Source organism: Tachypleus tridentatus, chromosome 6 (assembly GCF_004210375.1).
Source record: "Tachypleus tridentatus isolate NWPU-2018 chromosome 6, ASM421037v1, whole genome shotgun sequence".
NCBI classification, from domain to species: domain Eukaryota; kingdom Metazoa; phylum Arthropoda; class Merostomata; order Xiphosura; family Limulidae; genus Tachypleus; species Tachypleus tridentatus.
This window is the reverse complement of record NC_134830.1, coordinates 58,383,069-58,404,063: the sequence shown is the minus strand read 5'-3', so window position 1 is coordinate 58,404,063 and position 20,995 is coordinate 58,383,069. Positions and strand designations below refer to the sequence as shown.

Genomic DNA, 20,995 nt, shown 5'->3' with positions numbered 1-20,995 from the left:
TTTTTATGTTTTTAATATTTTATTATGCACACCTACAGGCACCATACATTCATTCAATTGTATCACCGCACACACAAAAATACTAACAGATTTTAGAACATCAGATACTTTTAAAATACAAAACTTAAATGGGGTGTAAAGTGTTTTTTATATATATGTCAACGTATGCGTGTATATATATATATATATATATACATGCGTTTAACATTAAAACCAGCTTCGGAAAACAATATTAATAATTTAGTACCGCTATTCTCATAACGAGTTGTTCTACATAACTATTTAATTTATCTACACACAAGTTTATTACTATACACGTCTAGAAGAAGCGTACATATTTTCCGCCTAAAATTTCCAGAAAGAACAGCTGTAAAATTTTACTCACGCTAAAAGTTTTCAACACTTCATACTTCTGTCAATATATCTAAACTACTTTCTAATAAATAATAATAATTAAGTTCAATTAGTGTGATCTTGCACAGTTAGTTCTTCCTGTTAATTAACAACTTCCTTTACATACGGGCATCAATTATAGGCAGATGTCAAAATAATTTTACTTGATTATATACTTTTTCCTTACTAATTTATTAATAAAATGGAAGCAACAGAAATAAAAAATACCAAAAAGTGTATGCGGGCTTTATTCACTTCAACTTATAACAAGTAATAATAGTTTCAAAAATAAATTTCAGCTTTTAAAAAGAAATTTAAATTTCCCAGCAAAGCCGCATACATACTTGTAATCAAGCATGGCAGTAATCTGATATGTCAGCAGTTTTTTGTTCCCGAGTAATACTTTACAGGCCTGTACTAGAATTTTCATTTTATTGTGTATTATTATTTGTATAAGGATATGTAAATATATGAGTAAAAAAAATAACCAAAAACACGTATAATATATAAAGCACAGAATTATTTGATCACGGTAATACTAAAATCGAGTCGAAAATATTAATTACAGATTGGATGAATTGGCAATACATAAATGCAGCGATAATAACAAGGTTAAAAACGCCACTTCTCTATGTTAGGAAATGTTTAAAATATGAGTAACACTTGTAACACAGATAAAAAATAATAAACCTAAAAAACATTCAGTTGTTAAAACATATTTTCATGTTTGCTGTTTTGTTTCATTTTACGCCTTTTTTAAATTTCCCTGGAAGTTGCCTCTAATGAAACACACATCACTGAAAAAAAGCATCAATGTTAGCTGGAAACGCTGAATGTTTAGGCACAAAAACGATAAATAAACCAAATAAAAACTTTCAAACCCGTTTTTACACTCTACACTTAACCAACTGATGAAATTTAAAATGCCAGTATAATTAAAATTACCCTACCCAAATAATTTTTATCATTCCAAGTTTGTAAAGTGATTTAAAATATAAAACGGTGGATAACAAGTGAAATACTATAGAACACGTACAACGATGAAGATTTTTTCAATATGTGTGTGAAAAATTCTAGAAAATAAGCGAAACCTTGTTTTAAATGTTATGCCATAACTTGTACAACACTTAAACTGACAAATGACAGTTTGTTTTCCAAGTTATAGGTTTGAAGTGGGCCTGATAGCTTTAATAACTTCTTTCCGAAACTTTCACATACAATACTGCTGTCAATATCGTGTAGCTGAAAAATGCTATTATATATACTATTATTAACAGAAACCTCAAACTAATAACGAATGAAACGACTGAAATAACTGTAAATGTATTTGTAACATTTTGTTTATATTTACTAACACAAAATAATTAATTTAGGATAGTATGCTCAAGTTAAATTCAAACATTTTTATCCTTTACTATTAAATATTATTGTGCATATAACAACTTGATATTGCAGAACACATTTCAAAATACTTACTAATGGATTACCGTTTTCACCGTGTATCAGTTACAATAGCTAATCAGTGCTAAAATCACAAAAACAACAACTTTTGATCACTGGAATTGTACCTCCACCAAATATACCTAATTTGAAGAACGTGTGAGTGAAGAAAAATGTACAACAACATATGAACTGAACAATATTTGTTATATCCAGTGCAAGTTACCCGATACCAAGCTCGTTCCATCAGCTGCAGGATACAACAGACATAGTAGTGATAGAGATATTATTTATATCGTCAAATTGAATAATTTTTATTTATTTGTTGTTAAGCATAAAGACTCACAATGTATTATCTGTGCTGTATACATCATGAGTATTAAAACCTGATACAAAGCATTTTAAAGCCCTAAGAATTACCAATGAGTCAATACAAAGTCATATTGCAGGAAAAACAGGTGTTATGCCATGAATAATGTTAAAAAAGGAGATGTTTTTATGAGCAATTTACAAATGGAATTATGCTAAGGAGTAACCACAGAATATTATTTATTTTAACATTAGCTATTTATTATTACTTGAATTAACTTCACTCATCATTCAATTATCATGTCCTTCTTGGAAAGGATTTAACATGTAACTGCAAACAGAAGACTTCTTTCCAAAAGCTATCAACTGATATTGTTATTCAGCCTAAAGAGTGTCATCCAGACACTAATATGACAAGATAATTTTATCAAGTTAGAAACTTTCTGATAGCCTGAAATATATCACTCTTCAAAATTACTGAAGGTTAATTCTATTTAAGCTCATAAGAATGAATATCTTCCTACGATATATGCCGAAATTCGTTGTATATGAGCTACGTATCGTTGATTCTAAATAATTTAAGTAGGTAAAAAATCATAACACAGTAAACTGCCTTCAATGTCAATAACCTGTATCAGTGCTAGTGTAAGCATATGGAAGTCATCTAACAAACTATACAAAAACCTCTATATCAAGAAAAAGGTATTGATTCTAAGTCCACATACACATTAAGTCAACTTGCCTACTTACTTTAATGTTATTGCTTATTAAATATGTGGAAAAACAAAATACGACCATGCAAGTTTCTTTAACACTTCATCAAATGTCTTAACACTAACTTATGTTCTCCTTCAAGTTAAAACATATACAGTACCATGATCAATAATAAGTAGACATTTGTTTGTAATCTGAGTGTTTGCTTGTTTTATATTTTAAGGTTGACTTTGTTTGCCTATGCAGCTGTGGCAGAAAACCCATATCTCAATAAGAAAGCTGAAAAAATGATGATGGTGGGGAATGTTGAGCATTCAATACAAGGGATGCATCTTTCACTAATGAATAACACATTAATAATTAGTGTGCACGAAATGCTGTTATAATTAAACCTGTTAACTGCCACAGAAATAGCTTCATTTAAAAAATAATTACAATCAACCCATGCTAAATACTTTTTAAAATAAAAAACATAGGTAAATAAAACAGAAAAAAAAGTGTTATTTGTAGTACATAAAGGGCTTTTGAATAATAAAACATGCACACAACATCCATTTAACCGTAAAGTGATTATATATGTGGTATTATGTTAGAGAAAATGAGGAACAAATAGTTTGCTACTTTAGAGAAGTACCTTTGTACATAAATTATTTATATCTGGTGCATTATACATAATATTTAATTAAAAAAACGCATATACTCCCTGTCCAGCAGGTTTAAAAGAATGGGCATTTCACTTCAGACCACTTTCTACACCATTGTGGACACTTTCAGAAAGGTTTGCAAAAGAAATATTTCTTGATTTCTTGTTAGATATTATCATCAGAGTATGCTATACAAAAGATATACAGGTACATATAACACTAAAACAGAAACAGCAAATAAAGCATTGATATTTTCATTAAAACTATCTCATTTCCAGTTACAAACCTGCATGAAGAATATTAAAACCACAATAAAGAAAAAACAAAAATTCTCTTATAAACAACTTTAGCTTAAACAGTCTATTGAAACAACTAAATTAAAAAAAACAAACTAAAAATAATTTTGTAAATTTAAAATGGTTATTGTCCATGAGCAGGGGCATAGATCCTGGGGGGGTATATGCCCCCCTTCATTTTAGGTGGGGGGTATGGTGCATACAATCATCCCATCCTTCCCTACAGTTTGGTCTGTTGAATTGTTTTATTGCATCACAGGCCTACAAATTGTGTGTTTGTTTTTGTGATTCTCATGTTCTTACCAATCGAATTACATAATTAGGCCTAGGTGTAGGCTTTTTCAGTAGCCAAAATGTACATCTTTAATATAGGCGTGCTTCTAAGTTTTTCAATCTAAGCGATAGTTCGTAAGTATCAGTCAGTAAGCCTAAGTATACATGCAAGTATCATGGCAACAAGATTACTCTGTGACTGCATGCTTACAGTTTTCAGATTCACATAATCAAAGATTACCAATTTGCAAATTGAACAGTCCACATAAATGGTTGCAAAAATCATCCTCCCCATCGAGTGTAAAAAATCTACGCCCTTGTCCATGAGATACATGTCCAAAAGTAAGAATCTCATGACACGTATTTCAACATATTTGAAAAACTTGTTGAAGTAATGTGCAAAATCAACATTTCCTGTGAAACTGTGAATAAAGAGAAATTAACAGGATTTGAAAAGCTCTTTGGTTCATTAAAACAAGTAACTTAACCTTAAATAAAATATTGTTAATCTTTTAAGAAAACAGTCAAAATTTCAGTCCACTTGATTTAACTAAGACAAAATGGTTTGACTAAAAAGTAACTTGTATTGTGCATCTTAATTTACCCTTTCTTTTAGCAATAGAATAGCACACATGCAACATATTTTTCATTATTTTGCTGAAGATTTCTTTTTTTATAGTTTGTCTTCATAAAGGAACATACATTCACATAAACATTTTATATTGTAGAAAAAACAAACAAATATAATACACTCTTATCTTCACGTTTAATTCATATAAGCAATTTTCTTTTAACCAGACAAAATTGGTTTGAGAGATTTCTCACCATGCCTATAAATTTTGTCAGGTCAGGCAAACATAATAATTGTTTAAATTTACATACAAATTTCACTTTAATTAAAAAGGTCATGCTAAACATTCCCTTTTATCACAATCCAATAAAATTTTATGGTCAATCTTTCTGAAATTTAATTTAATTTTTGTTATCCTTTTCAGGAGTTTAATGGTAATTATCATAGCACCATCTGATAAGTCTCATCTTGCAAATTAATCTCTTTGTTAACAAACTTTGCATTGTTAAGCAGAACATACTACAAAAAAAACAAAAAACAATCACATTCACAAAATTAACAATTCACACACTGTTTTGGGTGAAAGTTATTGTCTTCTAGTTAAATGAGTGCTTTCACTTCGTTTCGGAGGAGGTGGAGGTGCTTTCTTTTTTGCCATAGGAGTTTGCCTTGAGTGCCCATCTGTAGATTTATGGGAGTGATGATGATGATGGTGGTGGTGGTGGTGTTTTGGATGTTGACTGGTATGGCAGGAATCAGGGAAATCAAGAGGTGCATGGGTGACAGTAGAACTTTCAGGGGGCAAAAAACAAGGGTCTCTAAAACCCATTATTTGATGTGGAGTTGCTGTAAGATCAATTGATAATTGTTGGGCAACCTTCCACTTCTTTTCCATCACGCGTTGCAAATCACGTATAAAATATTCGGGAGGTGTAATAATTGGCTGTAGTTGTCCTTGCCCACTACAGCTACCCTTGAAATTAAAGCTTTGTCTACAGTTGGAGTCTGATGTGATAGTCTGGTGGTTTCACTTCTTATAGGAGGTTCTGGTTTTTGGTAAATGTTGGGTATCTGGGTAGGGCTGCTAATATCAGAATTTGGGAGCTGTGGTTGAGTATTACTTTGATAAAATGAAATACCTTTCTTCTGAGATCCATTTTTAAACCTTTTTGGACGTTCTAAAGACTGTTGCTGAGCTACAGCACTTGGTGAAATTCCACAAGAGCTAGTTTCAAAAGTGTCTTCCTTCTGTTGTGGCTTTTGGCTAGGTCGAAAAGAACTGTTACCTTGACCTTGCTGCTCATCTGCCAGGGCCTGAGGCAAAGAGGAGTAAGTACAATCTTCTACAGATGACCTATATTCTTTGCCATGTTGTTTAGGTTTTGGTGGTATAAGGGGAGCATTCTGTGAAGATTTTAAATCATCTTGACTTGTTGGATAATAACCCTCTTGGAGCAACACACTTTCTTCTGAGCTCTGTATATTTGCACTAGGAGGAGGGGGTAAAGAATTTATGCTGGATGTGCTTGGCCAACTAACCTGATCACCCAACTGAAGTGGTGGTGGGGGTGGGGGTAAGGAGTCCAAACTGAGAGTACTACCTTCACTGTTGAAAGCTTCTGGTGGAGGGGAAGGTAAAATACCTCTTGGGACAATTTCTTCCCTAGTTTCAAGCTCTGGAGGTGGTGGAGGAAGTGGCAGGTCATCAACATCACTGAAATTGTTAACTAGCATTTCTTTATAACTGTCAACAGAGGACATTTTGACACTAGCACCACTAGCAATTGCCTGAAGTTTCTCAACCTGCTTTGTCAAGGTGCCCGAATCAATGGAATGCTTTCTTTGAAAAACTTTTGACACATCATTCTCCTCAATTTTATCCTCAGTATGAGATCGTCGTAAGCTCATTCTGGTTATAGAATTTCGGCCAAGAGTGTTGTTCCCAGTGCTGTTACTTTCCTGAACTGTGTTCAAATTGACAACATTGTTACAAGAGTCATCAGACATGGACTGTTTGGCTATGGTGCGAGTTGTACTAGTAAGAGGAATTTTTGGTGCCATGCTTGGCTTACGTTTAATGGTCCCAACAGGAAAATCAGCTTCAAAGGCTATTTGGTCATTTGTAGGAGTACTTACACTAGAACATCCACTACTACTGCTACTGGCACTAGACTTAATAGAGTCTCGTCGAATGACCGAACTTCGGTGTGGGCGACGTTCAAAGGCTATGCGATTTGCTACCAAACCAGACCCTTGACTTTGTCTGAACTGTGAGTTTTTTCTGACTGATAAATGGGACGTTGTCTTTTGTTCAATAATTGAAGGCTCCCAACAATCAGGGACTTCCATTCCACTGGAGGTAATGGAGAGTGTTTTAGCCATAGAACTGACAGAAAAGCTGCGTGCATGAGCAAGTGTATCTAAGTCGTCTTCATCAATATCCCTTATTATACTGTCATAGTTTTCCTTCAGTTGGTGACCATACTACAGTAAAAAACAAAAAAGCTAGTATAACAAGCACCCACTTACTACCAATAAATGCCAAACATTTTGTTATTAAGCTAAATTCTAATTAATTAATATTATAATCCAAGATAATACCAGAATAAAAAAATGTTACAGTTAAAGAAATCCTCACAGCATTCATCTTTACTAGGCATTATGAAAGCTACTTTTTGTTGTTGTCATGCTCTAACATTTAAACTAACAGCAAAAGGCTTAAGAATAGTAGTATCCTTTTAAGATGTCATAAAAATTAAGGAGAACACATTTTAACATTTGTAAAGAGACAGAAAGCAGCTCCTTTACCTTAGCTATTCGTATTCCAGTCATCCAGAGCTTCAAAGTACGGGAATCTTCAGCACACAAAAACTTGATACTCCTGCAATATTTTATCTGGATTTCTGAATTCTAATGAATAAATTTAAAATATTGCAATACATTACAATTAATCTCAGTACAAACTTAGACACCACATTTTGTAATATACTACAAGCACTACTATCAGTTATAATAATTTGAAAAATACGAACAAAAAATTTACAAATGAAACAGCTAGTTTTTCTCATTTCACTAATCTGCTCTTTCTCACCCTTTGATCATAGAAGTAAATTTTGAAGGAGTGAGGAGGTACTAAAAATAAAAAAATTACAGTTACATTTATACTACACATAATGAGTAAAACATTGAACTGAACAAGTCTGATGTGTTAGAAAAACAAAACAAATCACCTTTATAGCAAATCCAAAGTCAGTGGGTGACTTGTATTTTTTTCTCCAATTAAAACCTCTGTACACATTGTTTTCTTCAAAACTTGTTAGACACACCAAGTCTTTGGAGAGCTATTCAAGAAGCCAACAAAATCATCACTAACACAATTAATAAGCATTTCAGAAAATCCTACTAAAATAAAATAGAGTGTAAAATGCAACAGGTAACTCAATGACAAAGTACTACAACTTCAGTGGTAAAGGGAAGTTTCACAATAAATAAATTACAATATTACTCAAACAAAAATAGAAAACATCTTCCTCCATAATTACAAATATTAAAAGATGCTGTTATCCTATATTAGAAAGAAATATTTATGGGACTATTCATTTAAATTTGATCAAAACTGATGATATTATTTTTTTATTATAATTATACAATGTATTAAAATAGGGAAAAATTCAAAACAAGGAAGTGGCTTTGGGCTACAGGAAGTGAGCTCACAAATCAAGTTCAAACAGGAAGTCCAAGATTTCATAACCTTAAACCCCCCTCATCATAATAATAATAATAATAAAACAAGCTAAAAGTCTAGCATTTCTGCAATATTTAGTTTATAACAGTTTTTTATTTTATCTGAACAAGCACTGTAAAGAAATTAGGTATCAGGAATTAGTGTTCACTAAGTAGCTTGACCTACATCCATGTAAGAGAATACCATTAGTTTGTTCTCTGTTAGAAAACTTACACTTCTTTTTGTATTCAGGAAGAAACCACTATCCTTAATCTTTCTAATACATATTTAGTTATGATAATTTTTTGGGTATCTTTAATTATATGTGTATTCAACGCTGCTTTTTTAATTAATCTTCAAACCTCACTTTTCATTTCACGTTATTAACACTTAAGTGTAGTTTCTCTTGACCTTTTTTTTTTTTTTTTTTTAAATACATTTTTGACTCCTATACACCTATAATTCTTGCTTCTGGAAGTACTGCACTGGAAATGAGATACAATTATAACAATATATCAAAAGTTACTCAAAAAAACTTCTGGAATTCCATGGTAACGTGCTTGATAACATTTAAACTTCGCTTAGTCTCACACTTTACACAGTCATTCCTAGTTAGCTTCTCAAAAAGAAATTTCCATCCTTCAAAATCATTCAGGTTATAGTTTTGTATTGTAGTTTTGACTCAAATTGATTTCTTGAATTTACTTCTTTTTCTAACATTATGTATACAAGTAAACTATGTATGCATATATGAAAACAGAAAAAAAATTGGTATAATACATAAGCAGTTTTATAAGAGTGTAGTGTTCTAATAGCAAAAATATTTATTAAAACATCATGTTTACAAAAGGCCAATAACTGCTAATTAACATGCAAGTGATCATTCGTTATTAATCCATGCTTGAAAGTTTCACTTCACAATGAACCATAACCTGATGCAAAAGTGTATAAATATATATATTGAAAAACAAATAAAATATGTGTGAATTCAGTAGATACAAACCATTTATTAATTTCAAAATCATCAATAATGTGCCAGCAGTAAAGTTTTAAACATAGCAATGTACATTTGTGGGAGATAACACCTACCTTTGATTTTCCTTTAGGATTATAATATAGTCCTGTTGCTCGCAAGACGAAAAAGTACTTTTTCCATGCTTTTTTCCCATCACTCTTTAAAAAGAGGCTGCCTTCTATCTCTGGAACTGCTATTCTAGTTGCTGAGAAAAATTCCTGCAAAAAATAACAAAAAACATGTTCTCATAGTTACATTTTTAAACTTCTTTCTCTTGGAAATATAATTATTTTGTCATTCTAAACTTGATTTAAAATATCAGGTTTTATGTCTAATTAATGTGTTTTTTTTCTTTTCTTTTAAAGTGATTATGTATTTATAATTCTCTCATTACTTCGCAGAAGAAAAATGTAAAACTTATTCAGAAATTTTTCATTTTGTTTATTGAAATTTGCACAAAGTACTTGTAGGCTACCTACACAAGCCATGTTTTAATTTAAGATAACAGACTAGAGGTAAGAGCAAGAGGTCAACATCACCCTCTGTCAACTTTTGGGCTATTCTTTACAAAATGAATAGTAGGAATGACTGTTACATTTAACAAAGGCACATACAGAATCACATTTTGAGTTTACTTTCAGATTAAGATCCTTATCACACAACTACAGATTTACATTATAAAATAATACACAAATATTTCTCAGAAGATTTATGGCAGAAAAGCTAATATCAATGAGTGGTATATCTTTCAAAATAAAACAAAATATTTTAAGAGATACTAAGTTTGCTACTTTAACCAAAATACTATATTTTACTAAGTAAATTAATTTTGGTAATTAGTAAACTAAAAAAAAAAGTAAAAGATAAACTTTTATAATTATAAACACAAAACACAAAATAATTTTTGTTGTTTTAATCTAACTTAGAAATTTTATTTATAACTAGTAATGGTATTTATGAATTGAAAAACCACTTGACTTTAAAGATATGTGAACCACTTGTAAAAACAAATAAATCAATGTGTTAATATACAATGCTAATAGCTTTCACTCAGAGAAAAAAAAATTCTATACAATTAAGAGAATTTAATTTTCTATGTTACAAAAATCGAAGCTTATAAACAGTGATGCATACATTGCTATAACTCATGAAATGTTTTAAATGTTACACAATGCCCTACCTCAAGTAACGTAGCCTTGCCTTCATCATCCATATCAGGACTTTTCTGTGATGATGTACCACCAAGAAGATAATCCTGGAAAACAAACATACTTTCATTGCTACTTTTGAAAAACTTTATGAAAAAAAAATATTAATTTGGTAAAATCCTACATGTGTATGAAAGATGTGCAGCAGTAGGAACTAAATACTGATGTTATATATATTTTAATTGTTTTAATTTAAATATGTGTTAGAAGAAATGTGAAACCAAGTCAGTTTATGAAGCATTAACTTCAGTTTTAGTTAGATGAATACCAGTAAAAGTAAAGTATTTACATTAGTATTAGTTATTATATATATTCTTTTCATTGATCAGTTAGCAATGCAATTGTACACATTTATTTTTACATTAGTGGATTAACTTGTGTTGAAAGTGAAAATGTTATTTGTTAACTAGGGCTTACAACTTGTGTCAAAGTTAACATGTGTTGTAACAAACACTAAGGAGGAAAGAAACTAATCAATTATAGTTAAGTGGAATGAGCATCGTATTATTTTCCCCAAAATATTAAAAAGAATTTCCACAATAAAATAATACATCGGAACAATACTTGTACAAATATTTTTTGTTGATCTATATTAATTACAAAATAATATCTTGAATACACTTAATAATAATAATATTTCATTCATATCCAATATTCCTCCTCCAGAACATAACTCTTGAAACTAAAATAGTTTCCATATTATTCCTATATTATTCTGAACTAGACAATTATAGTTTTAAATTCTATTTTGGGACAACTATAAAACCATAGAATTGGAAGGTCCTACAACACTAAAAGGTGTTTGATAATGCTCCAAATAACATTCAACCTTTGATTGGTTTATTTTGAATTTCGCACAAAGCTACACAAGGACTACCTGCACTAGCCGTCTCTAATTCAGCAGTGTAATACTAGAGGGAAGGCGGACAGTCATCACCACCCGCTGCCAACTCTTGGACTACTCTTTAACCAATGAATAGTGGGATTGACTGACACATTATAATGCACCCACGGCTAAAAGGGCAACCATATTTGGTGTGATGGGGATATGAACCCGTGACCTTCTGATTTCAAAGTTGAGTGCCTTAACCACCTGGCCATGTCGAGCCACAACCTTTGATAATAATGGGCACTTAATACAACTGCACATTTAAGCCAAATGCTGAATTACTACTAACAAAATACTTTAATTTCAATGTACTTAAATAATATTATTTCTATTTATTTTCTTAGAAGTTCATTTGTTTTTATTAATTCTTCAATTTAGAAATTCATGATTGAAATTATAAAATTTAATGATTTGTAACAATTTCTAACAATGCCTTCCACCATTAGATTTTTGCTTTTTAATTTTTACAATATCAGTAAGAAAATTCTGAACACCGTGTTTGTTTGTTTAGAATTAAGAACAAAAATACACAAGGGGTTATCTGTGCTCTACCCACCACATCTATCAAAACCCAGTTTATAGAGGTGCGAGTCCACAGACATACCACTGTGCCACTGGGGAGCAATTCTGAACATTTGTCTTCATTTATAAATAAAAATGACTAACTTTAAACCATATATAAATAATTTATTGCTTTTGTTTGTAATTAAACACAAAGTCACACAGTGGATTATCTGTGCTCTGCCCACCACTATGAGTATCAAAATCCAGTTTCTAGCATTATAAGCCTGTAGACATACCACTATGCTACTGAAAGGCAATTTAATGCAACTAACATTTTTGTTTATACTGTAACTAAGTCATAGTCAACCCACAAACTCAAAAGCACTTGTACATTTTAATGAAAACACAAGCCACAATGTTGGTCGGAATTAGTAATTTTGATATTTATTGACTTTAACTATTTATATGCAAGTGTTCAGTAATTTATCAGAATACATACCTCTGGATTTAAAAAAACCTCATATTTTTCTTCTTTCTTCAGAAACAGCAGTTTGTGTGTTGCATCTTGAGTCCACATTAATATGTTCTTCACCAAGTTTTCATGATCTTCATAGATTCGATCTACAAAAATTCATAAAATATGAAACATACAATCAAGTATTCTAACTTGAAACATTAATTCTTGAATAGTTCTTGAATGAAATAAGCTTTGTAGGTGACCCTAACCATGCTATGAAGAATTTTCACTCTGAGTATGGAATATCATATGCCTGATACCTACTGAAAAAAATAACAACACGAAAGTTTCGTGCAGTTCTAATTAACTATTTCTTTACTAAACAGTATATATCTGTGAAGGATAAATTTTCACAATGGGGTTTATTCAAACTGGATCAATTTCAGAGTTGGATTATTCATGTCTCAACTTCAGGGCCTTTGCTATTTATCATTTACATGAAGGATACCAATGAAAAAATATTTAATAAATTACCTAAATTTTCCTATTATATCAGCATCTTGGGTGTTGTTGTCCATGAGAAGAATGCTGCTGCTTTACTAAAGGATTATTTGGTTAAATGGGCAAATAAATGGCTTTTAATTATAGTAAATGTAATATGATGTGTGTTTATCATAATTTGGATTATAAGTATAATTTTAATGGGAATAAACTAAACAGAGTTATGAAAGGAAAATATTTTTGTGTTCTTGTTGGTCAGTCTCTTAAGTCATCCATGCAAGATGCTGTTGTTAGAGGTAGACCAAATTGGATTTTAGATTGTATCTACATAAATGTTGAATAGAAATCTAAAAAAAGATTATATTTCATTATAGAGGTTACTTCTTAAGATACATTTGTAATATTGTATTCAATCTTTAGCTCTTTACCTAACGAAGAATACTTAATTGTTAGACAGGGTTCAGAGAAGGGTTACTAGGATGAATGACAACTTGGATGAGAAGGTTATTATAAGTGGGATAGGTTAAGATCTCTGAAACTGTTTTTGAAAAAGAAAGATGAATTATGGGGACATGAATGAGATGTTCAAAACTGATAAGAGAACTAAGTGTGGATGCATCATCTTTTTCATATGTAATGGTGAGAACAGTAGGAATAGGGGGGGGGGGACAAATATAAATTTTTGCAGCATCCAGTTGGTCTTTCAAATGGGTTGCTTTCAAATGTAGTGTCAGTAACAGATGTAAAGGATTTTAAGAGAAGGCTTGAAAAACATGAGGGATGAGTTGTTTTTTTTTAAATAGTTCAGCTTATGGAATGAAACAACCTAGATGAACCAACAAGATCCTTATTGTCCTTAAATGTTATAACTGCTTTGTCTGCAAGCTAAAGATTGTATATCAAAACATATGCAGACTTTTGTTAGGTATTATATAAATAATGACTCAAACAATATTTGATTCATAGTATATGTACTGCCATCATGAATATGCTTATGACTGAATAAAGACACACACATGCCATAGGCAATTTCAAGGAAGAATATTGATGTACTGAGATTTACATAGATCCAAAGAATTCAATGTTCCTCAAAGAACTTAGAAAACCATGTATAGCAGCATATCTATGAAACCTTTCCATCCAGTTTCACTCAACTGTGAAATATTTTATGACTAAAACAATTTTTTTCTATCTATAATTATAATATAATAATAAATTAGTTGGTACAAAATATACAACTAAAGTCAGAAATATTTCTTTAGGGAATCAGTTTTTTTTGTTGTTTTTTTTTTTTGAGTTAGGGATATTATAATTTTGAATAAACAGTGTCATAAAAGTACATAAATAATTCTAGAATAATTTCTGAATGTCAAAAAAGTATAATAAAGAAAATTCCTGTTGTTAATTTACTGTTTAAATATGGAACTTCATATGTAATACTTTATCATGTGGAACAACCACCATAAACATTGTTATGCACAAGTGTTAGCTGATATGCAGTAAAAATATATTTATATATATAAAATATAAAATGACAAAAACATATACTTCAAAAACAGAAAGAATAAAATAGTGTTTACAGTAAATGTTCAAACTTATTTATTTCTGGTGCAAAACAAAGACCTTTAACTCAATGACAGCTGATTCGCCACATAGGATACAGTATGCATCTGACAGTTAAGTGTATGTTTATGTGCTGTATACAGTGTAAGGATCACAAAAAATTTCATGCACATTTAAAGTAGCCACGGTCAAGTAGTTAAATTCACATGCATATGGAACATTAAGGTACTCAATAATTCATGTGTTTAACATAAACTTGTGTATGATGACATTATCAGGTGGACAACAGCCCTCCATTAATAGGAGGCAACATAATCTACAAGCCCAAATACTGCTCCTGTGCCCTTGCACATGAGATAATTTCATTCCTAAAAGAAGCAAGAATAAAAAAGGGCTGCACCAAAAGTGGGGAGAACATGTGAGGCTGTGTGAGGAGGTATCTATTCAAAACACATATTCAAATTAGGAAAATATTAACTTCCAAGACAATATCTCATCTTTCCACACAAAATGCTAGAATCACACATTGAATTGATGGAGGGGCAGGTGCAAAATTTAAATCTAGATTAGCTTCTTTCAGAAAGTGCCCAATGGGAAAGCCCACAGAATGTGACACCTGCTGGTAGAGGTTCCATAGGAGCACACCAATAGGGGACTGCAACTCATTTTGATTAGGGAATACTCTTCACCCATAATGAAAAGGAGGGGTAAATGAAGAAGCCTGAAGTGTCACAGGGATATGCAGAATGCGACCATGAAGAAAAGAGTACCTACACACAAGTGGTCAGCAAGCCAATACATGTAGTGTGATTAGGGAGTTATAAAACCAAACTGTGTATGCTCACCTCAACTGAACAGGCTCTGATTGCAGAAGGAGGGCATATTAGCTGTTTGGAAGGATAATGCTTACTACAATGTCTGGGTGATCACTGCCTTACTTCTCATCATATTGTGCTATACCAAATTAGTGAGGATTCTTCATGGTCCACCTCTTCAGCAACTAAAAAACTGGTAACTGATAAAGGTCTCCTGTGTAACATTCAAATAAAATGGAGGAAAATAATTCATACTGGGGAGACCCAGAGAAATACTTAAATCCCCATCAGATGCTTGTTGAAAAGACCTTATACTTGAGGCAATGCAATGGGTGACTGGAAAACCCTATTTTAAAGAGGTGGCAAGTGCAAGTCAAAGAAATAGACAGATACTTTCCTGGTGCTGGTTTTTTCCATGACAGTCCAAGGAAATGGTATGGTCTGAATCAGACAATATAGTAAATATGTATATCACAAGGACACCTCTAGTAACCTTGTTGAACACTCTACCTCAACACTGTAAGAACCAGGACAGATAGGATGAGCCCATTCCATTACCCCTGGCCCAATGCAGGTTTTGGAAAGTAAGACAATGTTGAAAACAACACCAGCCACCTGCTGATATGCTGTTCAGCAGAAAAGACGAAATATACTTACCCTTCGTAAAGATAGTGTGAAGTCTGAAGGATAGTGATTGGAGAGAGACAGAACAGCCAGATAATGAAAATAATGAGAGGTGAACATATGCAGAATTACTCGCATGCCAGCCTGAAGGAACTTGTTCAAGGATCAGTTAATATAAAATGCAAGAGAATGAGAGAGAAAACTCCTTGAACCAGACAAGGAAGATGACCTAAATATGAGCAAGCACAGAGGTGAGAAAGATAAATGAAGGAGGTTAGAGGGAAAGTATGGGTATCTTCCCAAGTCACAGAAGTCTCATGAAAAAAGGCTCAGTTAGGATAGAGAAGCAAATTTGGTGAAAGAGAAGAAAAGAAGCATAGATGGCATAAGCAACTGAAAGGTAACAACTGGAGGCAAGAAGGAGAAGGAAGCATGGTCTGAGAGAAAGATAGTATAAAGAATAATAAAAAAAGCAACAGATCAAACTGGTCATGTGTTAGAGAGTAAAATCATACAAAGCACCCATTCACATATGGAAATCAATTGAAGAGTTTCATGAAAAACGAATGACAGGACCAATATGTAGATGAAAAGGGAAGAGAACACGAGGTGGTAAACAGGAAGAATGTAAAGGGAATAGCAAAGTTAGTCAATAACTAGTTATGGTAGAAGAATAACTAAGGATGGTGAAAGAATGTATGGGAAGTAGTGATGAAATGGATATACAACAGAAACCATGAGTGAAAAGAAAATACACCTTGAGAGACAAGTGGTATAAAGAACAAGAAGGGATGAAAACACATGAAGATTACGGTAATGCTTAGAAATTGGACAAGAGGCTTGAGGGAAGAAGGAAGGACTGAATCATTGTAGTCAGGAAGAGGGAATAAATATGTGGTTTATAAGCATGGTTGACAGTACTGCTCAACAACCAACAAAGGTTGAATAGCCAAATTAAACAGGCTGAAAGAGGGCAACAGAAACAGAAAGACAGCCCAGAAGGAGAAAGTTATGGATGAGCCAATGACAAAAAAATCAGCTGCCACTTTCAATAGACAAAGTTGACAGATGACAGGAATGGGATAAATAGTTACAAAATCAGAGAGTCCAATCTTGTGAATAATAGAATTTAAGAATCTCATGTGTGAAGAAGGGCAATCCTGGGAGAATTTTAGAAGGGAGTTAACTGAAGGCTAATGACAAGTCTCATAGACAGATGCATGAAGAAACAGGATTCTTCTAATAAATTTAATATCCATATTAGAGTGAGGAGTAATGTGGTTGTGAGAATACGGTTTGTTTAAGAAAACACAAATATTTCTGACTTTTATTTTATTAAAAAAATAGTTACTAAAACATAGTAGCACACTGACATGAGGAAAAAAGAAACTTACCTAATTGTAAATCAAAATTTCTTTCTACAACTGCCCACTGAGGATCCATTTTTGTATGGATTTTTTCAGAAAGAAGCCGACACACATGTGCCACTGTCATTCTTTCATCAACCAATAAACTTTTGGCACAGTCATCATCAGTATAAGCTTTGATGAATATCTGTAGAACATGAAAGGTTTGTCAGCATCATCAGTGTCTTATTACAGATAATGTTGATACTCTTACAACAAGTGGCTATTACCAGAAAGATTGTTTATTTTAGGATTTTGAGCAAAGTTACACATATCTATCTTAAATTTTTAACTGATAGACTAAAAGGAAGATAGCTAGTCAACAATACCCATTACCCACTCTTATATTCCCCTTGTATACTGAATAGTGAGTTTTGGCCATTGCTCTTATAGTGCACCTATTAAAAAGATGTATAGCACATTTTCAAGGGAGTGATATGTAAACCACATATGCAAACCATCAGACTAATGCTAGAAATGTTAACATGCAATTTTAGAATAAATTTATCCTATCGATTAGGACATGCAATAAAAATAAGTTAATATCTCTAGCTTCAAAAATCTTAAAAATTGCTTAATTTAGAGTAATGTACTCCAACTAAATAAAGGACAAAAAAATCATAAACTATTGTAACAATAACTAATACATTATTTGCAATTCATATAAGAATCAGTTTGAAAACTTCTAGAAATAGGATTAACCTGATGTTCATATATAATTTAAAAAAAGTATAAATACCTAATAGCCATTGTTTTACTATTACTTTCTTCATAATACAGTTATAATTTAATACTTGAATGATTTCATTGAAAAATAAATTTCTATTTTTTTGATATAATGTATTTATTTGATTTCTTCTTAACCACAGATGATTTACAATGCCAATCAATGCAAATAGATATTAAAGAATGCAACTGTAAATATTTTCACATAGTCTTTTTAAGGCATTTTTTGGAAAACAATTTAATGAGCAAATGCATGAAGACCATGAGAACTTACTTCTGAGTTCTTAGTAACAGTAATAAATAATATAAAATAATATCATACAGAAGATCAGTACGTTATATTAAAATGATTCTATACCCTCAACATATCATTACATTCCACATGTCATATCCAGTCATGTTCTAACTGATGGCCATGCATCTTAATAAAAGCTTTGCAATGCAGTTTCTATTGCAAAAAGTCTGTCATGTCAAAAATGCAATGATACTCCCTGCTTTCTATCTATAACTTAAACTAGTTAGAGCAAAAGGATTACAGTTTCCCAGTATCTGTTTTAATGACAACACCAGAAAGAGTGCAACAGGTGACCACAAAAAAACTATTTTCAAAATCAAACAGCCACTGATTTATTCAATCAAAGGGGCAGCAGGAATGGGCAGCATTCCTCTTCAGATTTATCCATGTAAATCCATGGGTTAGTGCAGTTCAGAATGAGCATATTAATGGAGCAAATATATTGTAAGGAAAAATCTACAAGCAGTTGGAACACCCCATTTCAGTAATGTGTGATATTACCCATGGGTATATATCTTGGTTATACAGGGAAGATTAGAGATATAAGAAGTACACCTGGACAGACAATGCTGGCTACTAAACAGAATCCAAATCATAAATGAGACATGTCCCTGGAGGAAAAAACAATTATATATATATATATAAACAAAAGATAACTTACCCAGTCACAGAAACAATTGGCAGGCAGCACCCCAACAATGAAGAAACAGCTATCCAATGAAGATAGGGGAAATGAATGTTTGAGTTGGAGGCCATATGCCTGACTGAAGAACTTCCTCTAATGGATGATGGAAATAAGTTTCCAATAAAATTGAAAACTGCTCCATTGCAGAGTTCACATGTGAATCCATAGAGTGCAAAACTTCCACAAAAAAAAACTGATGAAAAAATAAAGCCATCCTGAAGCCATTATTTTATCAGAAGGTAGATAAAGATAAAGCAGCAAAACTATATGTGAAAGGACAGAGCTGAGCTGAATACAATAATAGCACTAAAAAAGTGTAAGAATGAAAAGTTTATCCCAAAAAAAAACCCTCATAGGATTAGTGGAACACCTCAGAAAGGAGATATGTGTTGGACAAATACTGTAGAAAATCTACAAGGGTAAGACACAGATAAGAAAATGAACATGTGATAAATATACTCTTAAAAAAAAAAAAAAAACGCAAAAGGGATACTTTTTTTATTTTAAAGAGAAATATATACGTTACAAGCTAAGAGTATGTGATGTTACACGTGTTAAGGCACTGATTGTCAGACCAAAATGACAATAAAAGTTGTGCCCTTTGAAAACGGATTTGAAAACAACGGATTTTTCGCGAAAACACATTCGTGACCAATAAATTTGTTTGAGAGATCTGCATGTTCTGCAAGTGCAACATGTGCAAAATCCCTATAAAAGTGACGGGCTCTCGGTTTCCATAGCTCAGTGTTAAGCCACCGACACGCAATACAGTTATGCCAAGACTGACTGAAGCACAACGCAACAACGCCATTGGTCGCTTGGAAGCAGGCGAATCTTGATCAGATGTTGCCAGAGCTGTGAATGTCCACCCAAGCACCATCACAAGGCTATGAAATCGTCACCAACAACATGGATCAACTCGTGACCGTCCACGATCTGGCAGACCTCATGTGACCACGCCCGCACAAGATCGCTACATCCGGTTATGTCACCTTCGGGATAGGACCACCACTGCGACGTCTACTGCCTCAACCATACCAGGGCTGCATAGGATTTCCGATCAGACCGTACGCAACCGTCGACGAAATTCTTGGGCCCCATGTGCAACCCATCATGGTGAACGTCAGCGGCGTTTTCAACATGACAACGCCCGTCCTCACACAGGCCGACTCACCACTGTCTTCTTGAGACACCACAACATCAACGTTCTTCCCTGGCCCTCCGGATCACCAGATTTAAACCCCATCAAAGATCTTTGGCACGAGTTGGACCAACGTCTGCGACGGCGACAACCTCAACCGCAGACTCTACCTCAGCTTGCAGCAGCTTTGCAGGCTGAGTGGACAGCCATTCCACAGGATGTGATTCGTCATCTCATCCCTTCCATGGGCAGGAGATGCCAAGCAGTTATTGATGCTCACGGGGGGCATACTCCTTATTGACATTGAGTGACGTTAAACTTCAACTAGTGAGCGTGGACTTCGCCTTTGCAGACTTTGGATGTTCAGCAGTGAATGTGCAAAGTTTCACACATGTCATACAGAACTACCCGGAATAAACTTGTTAACAATTTGTCTCAAATTTTGCCTTTTGCGTTTCTTTTTTTTGAAGAGTATAGATAGGATTATAAAGGACAGTTTCACACATGAGCAAAAGTAATTCCCACCGTTCAAGAAAGGGTTAATCAGCTTTCTGATAAGTTAGAACACAATGGTCAGAAGTCCATGGAGGATGAAACATGCTGATATCAGCTTTCAACTAAGAAAGAAAATGCTCGGCATTAATCCTGATGTGAAGAAAAGGAAGGAAAACAAGAAACTGTGATGAAGGGCACCATGTAAACAAGAAAAGAAAAAAAGTATCACATGAAAAAGGTGTAAGTAATACAAAAGAACAACACCCAAGAAAGCTTATCCACAAAGGCAGAGTTAGGCCCAGTAGAT

At 32.9% G+C, this 20,995-nt stretch overlaps 1 protein-coding gene across 7 annotated transcripts in view; it reads right to left on the bottom strand.

The window, feature by feature from the left end:
* The window catches only part of LOC143252606 (uncharacterized), a 93,901-nt gene continuing 72,906 nt past the window's right edge, over window positions 1-20,995 (bottom strand). For all 7 annotated transcript variants that reach the window (XM_076504982.1, XM_076504984.1, XM_076504981.1 and 4 more), the window contains 7 exons: window positions 17,335-17,494; window positions 12,480-12,601; window positions 10,560-10,634; window positions 9,454-9,597; window positions 7,871-7,981; window positions 7,449-7,550; window positions 1-7,124 (listed from right to left, as the gene is read on the bottom strand). In XM_076504982.1, coding sequence (XP_076361097.1) covers window positions 5,535-7,124; window positions 7,449-7,550; window positions 7,871-7,981; window positions 9,454-9,597; window positions 10,560-10,634; window positions 12,480-12,601; window positions 17,335-17,494 — 2,304 coding nt within the window. In that variant the 3' untranslated portion in view covers window positions 1-5,534. The remainder of the gene's footprint in view (window positions 7,125-7,448; window positions 7,551-7,870; window positions 7,982-9,453; window positions 9,598-10,559; window positions 10,635-12,479; window positions 12,602-17,334; window positions 17,495-20,995) is intronic.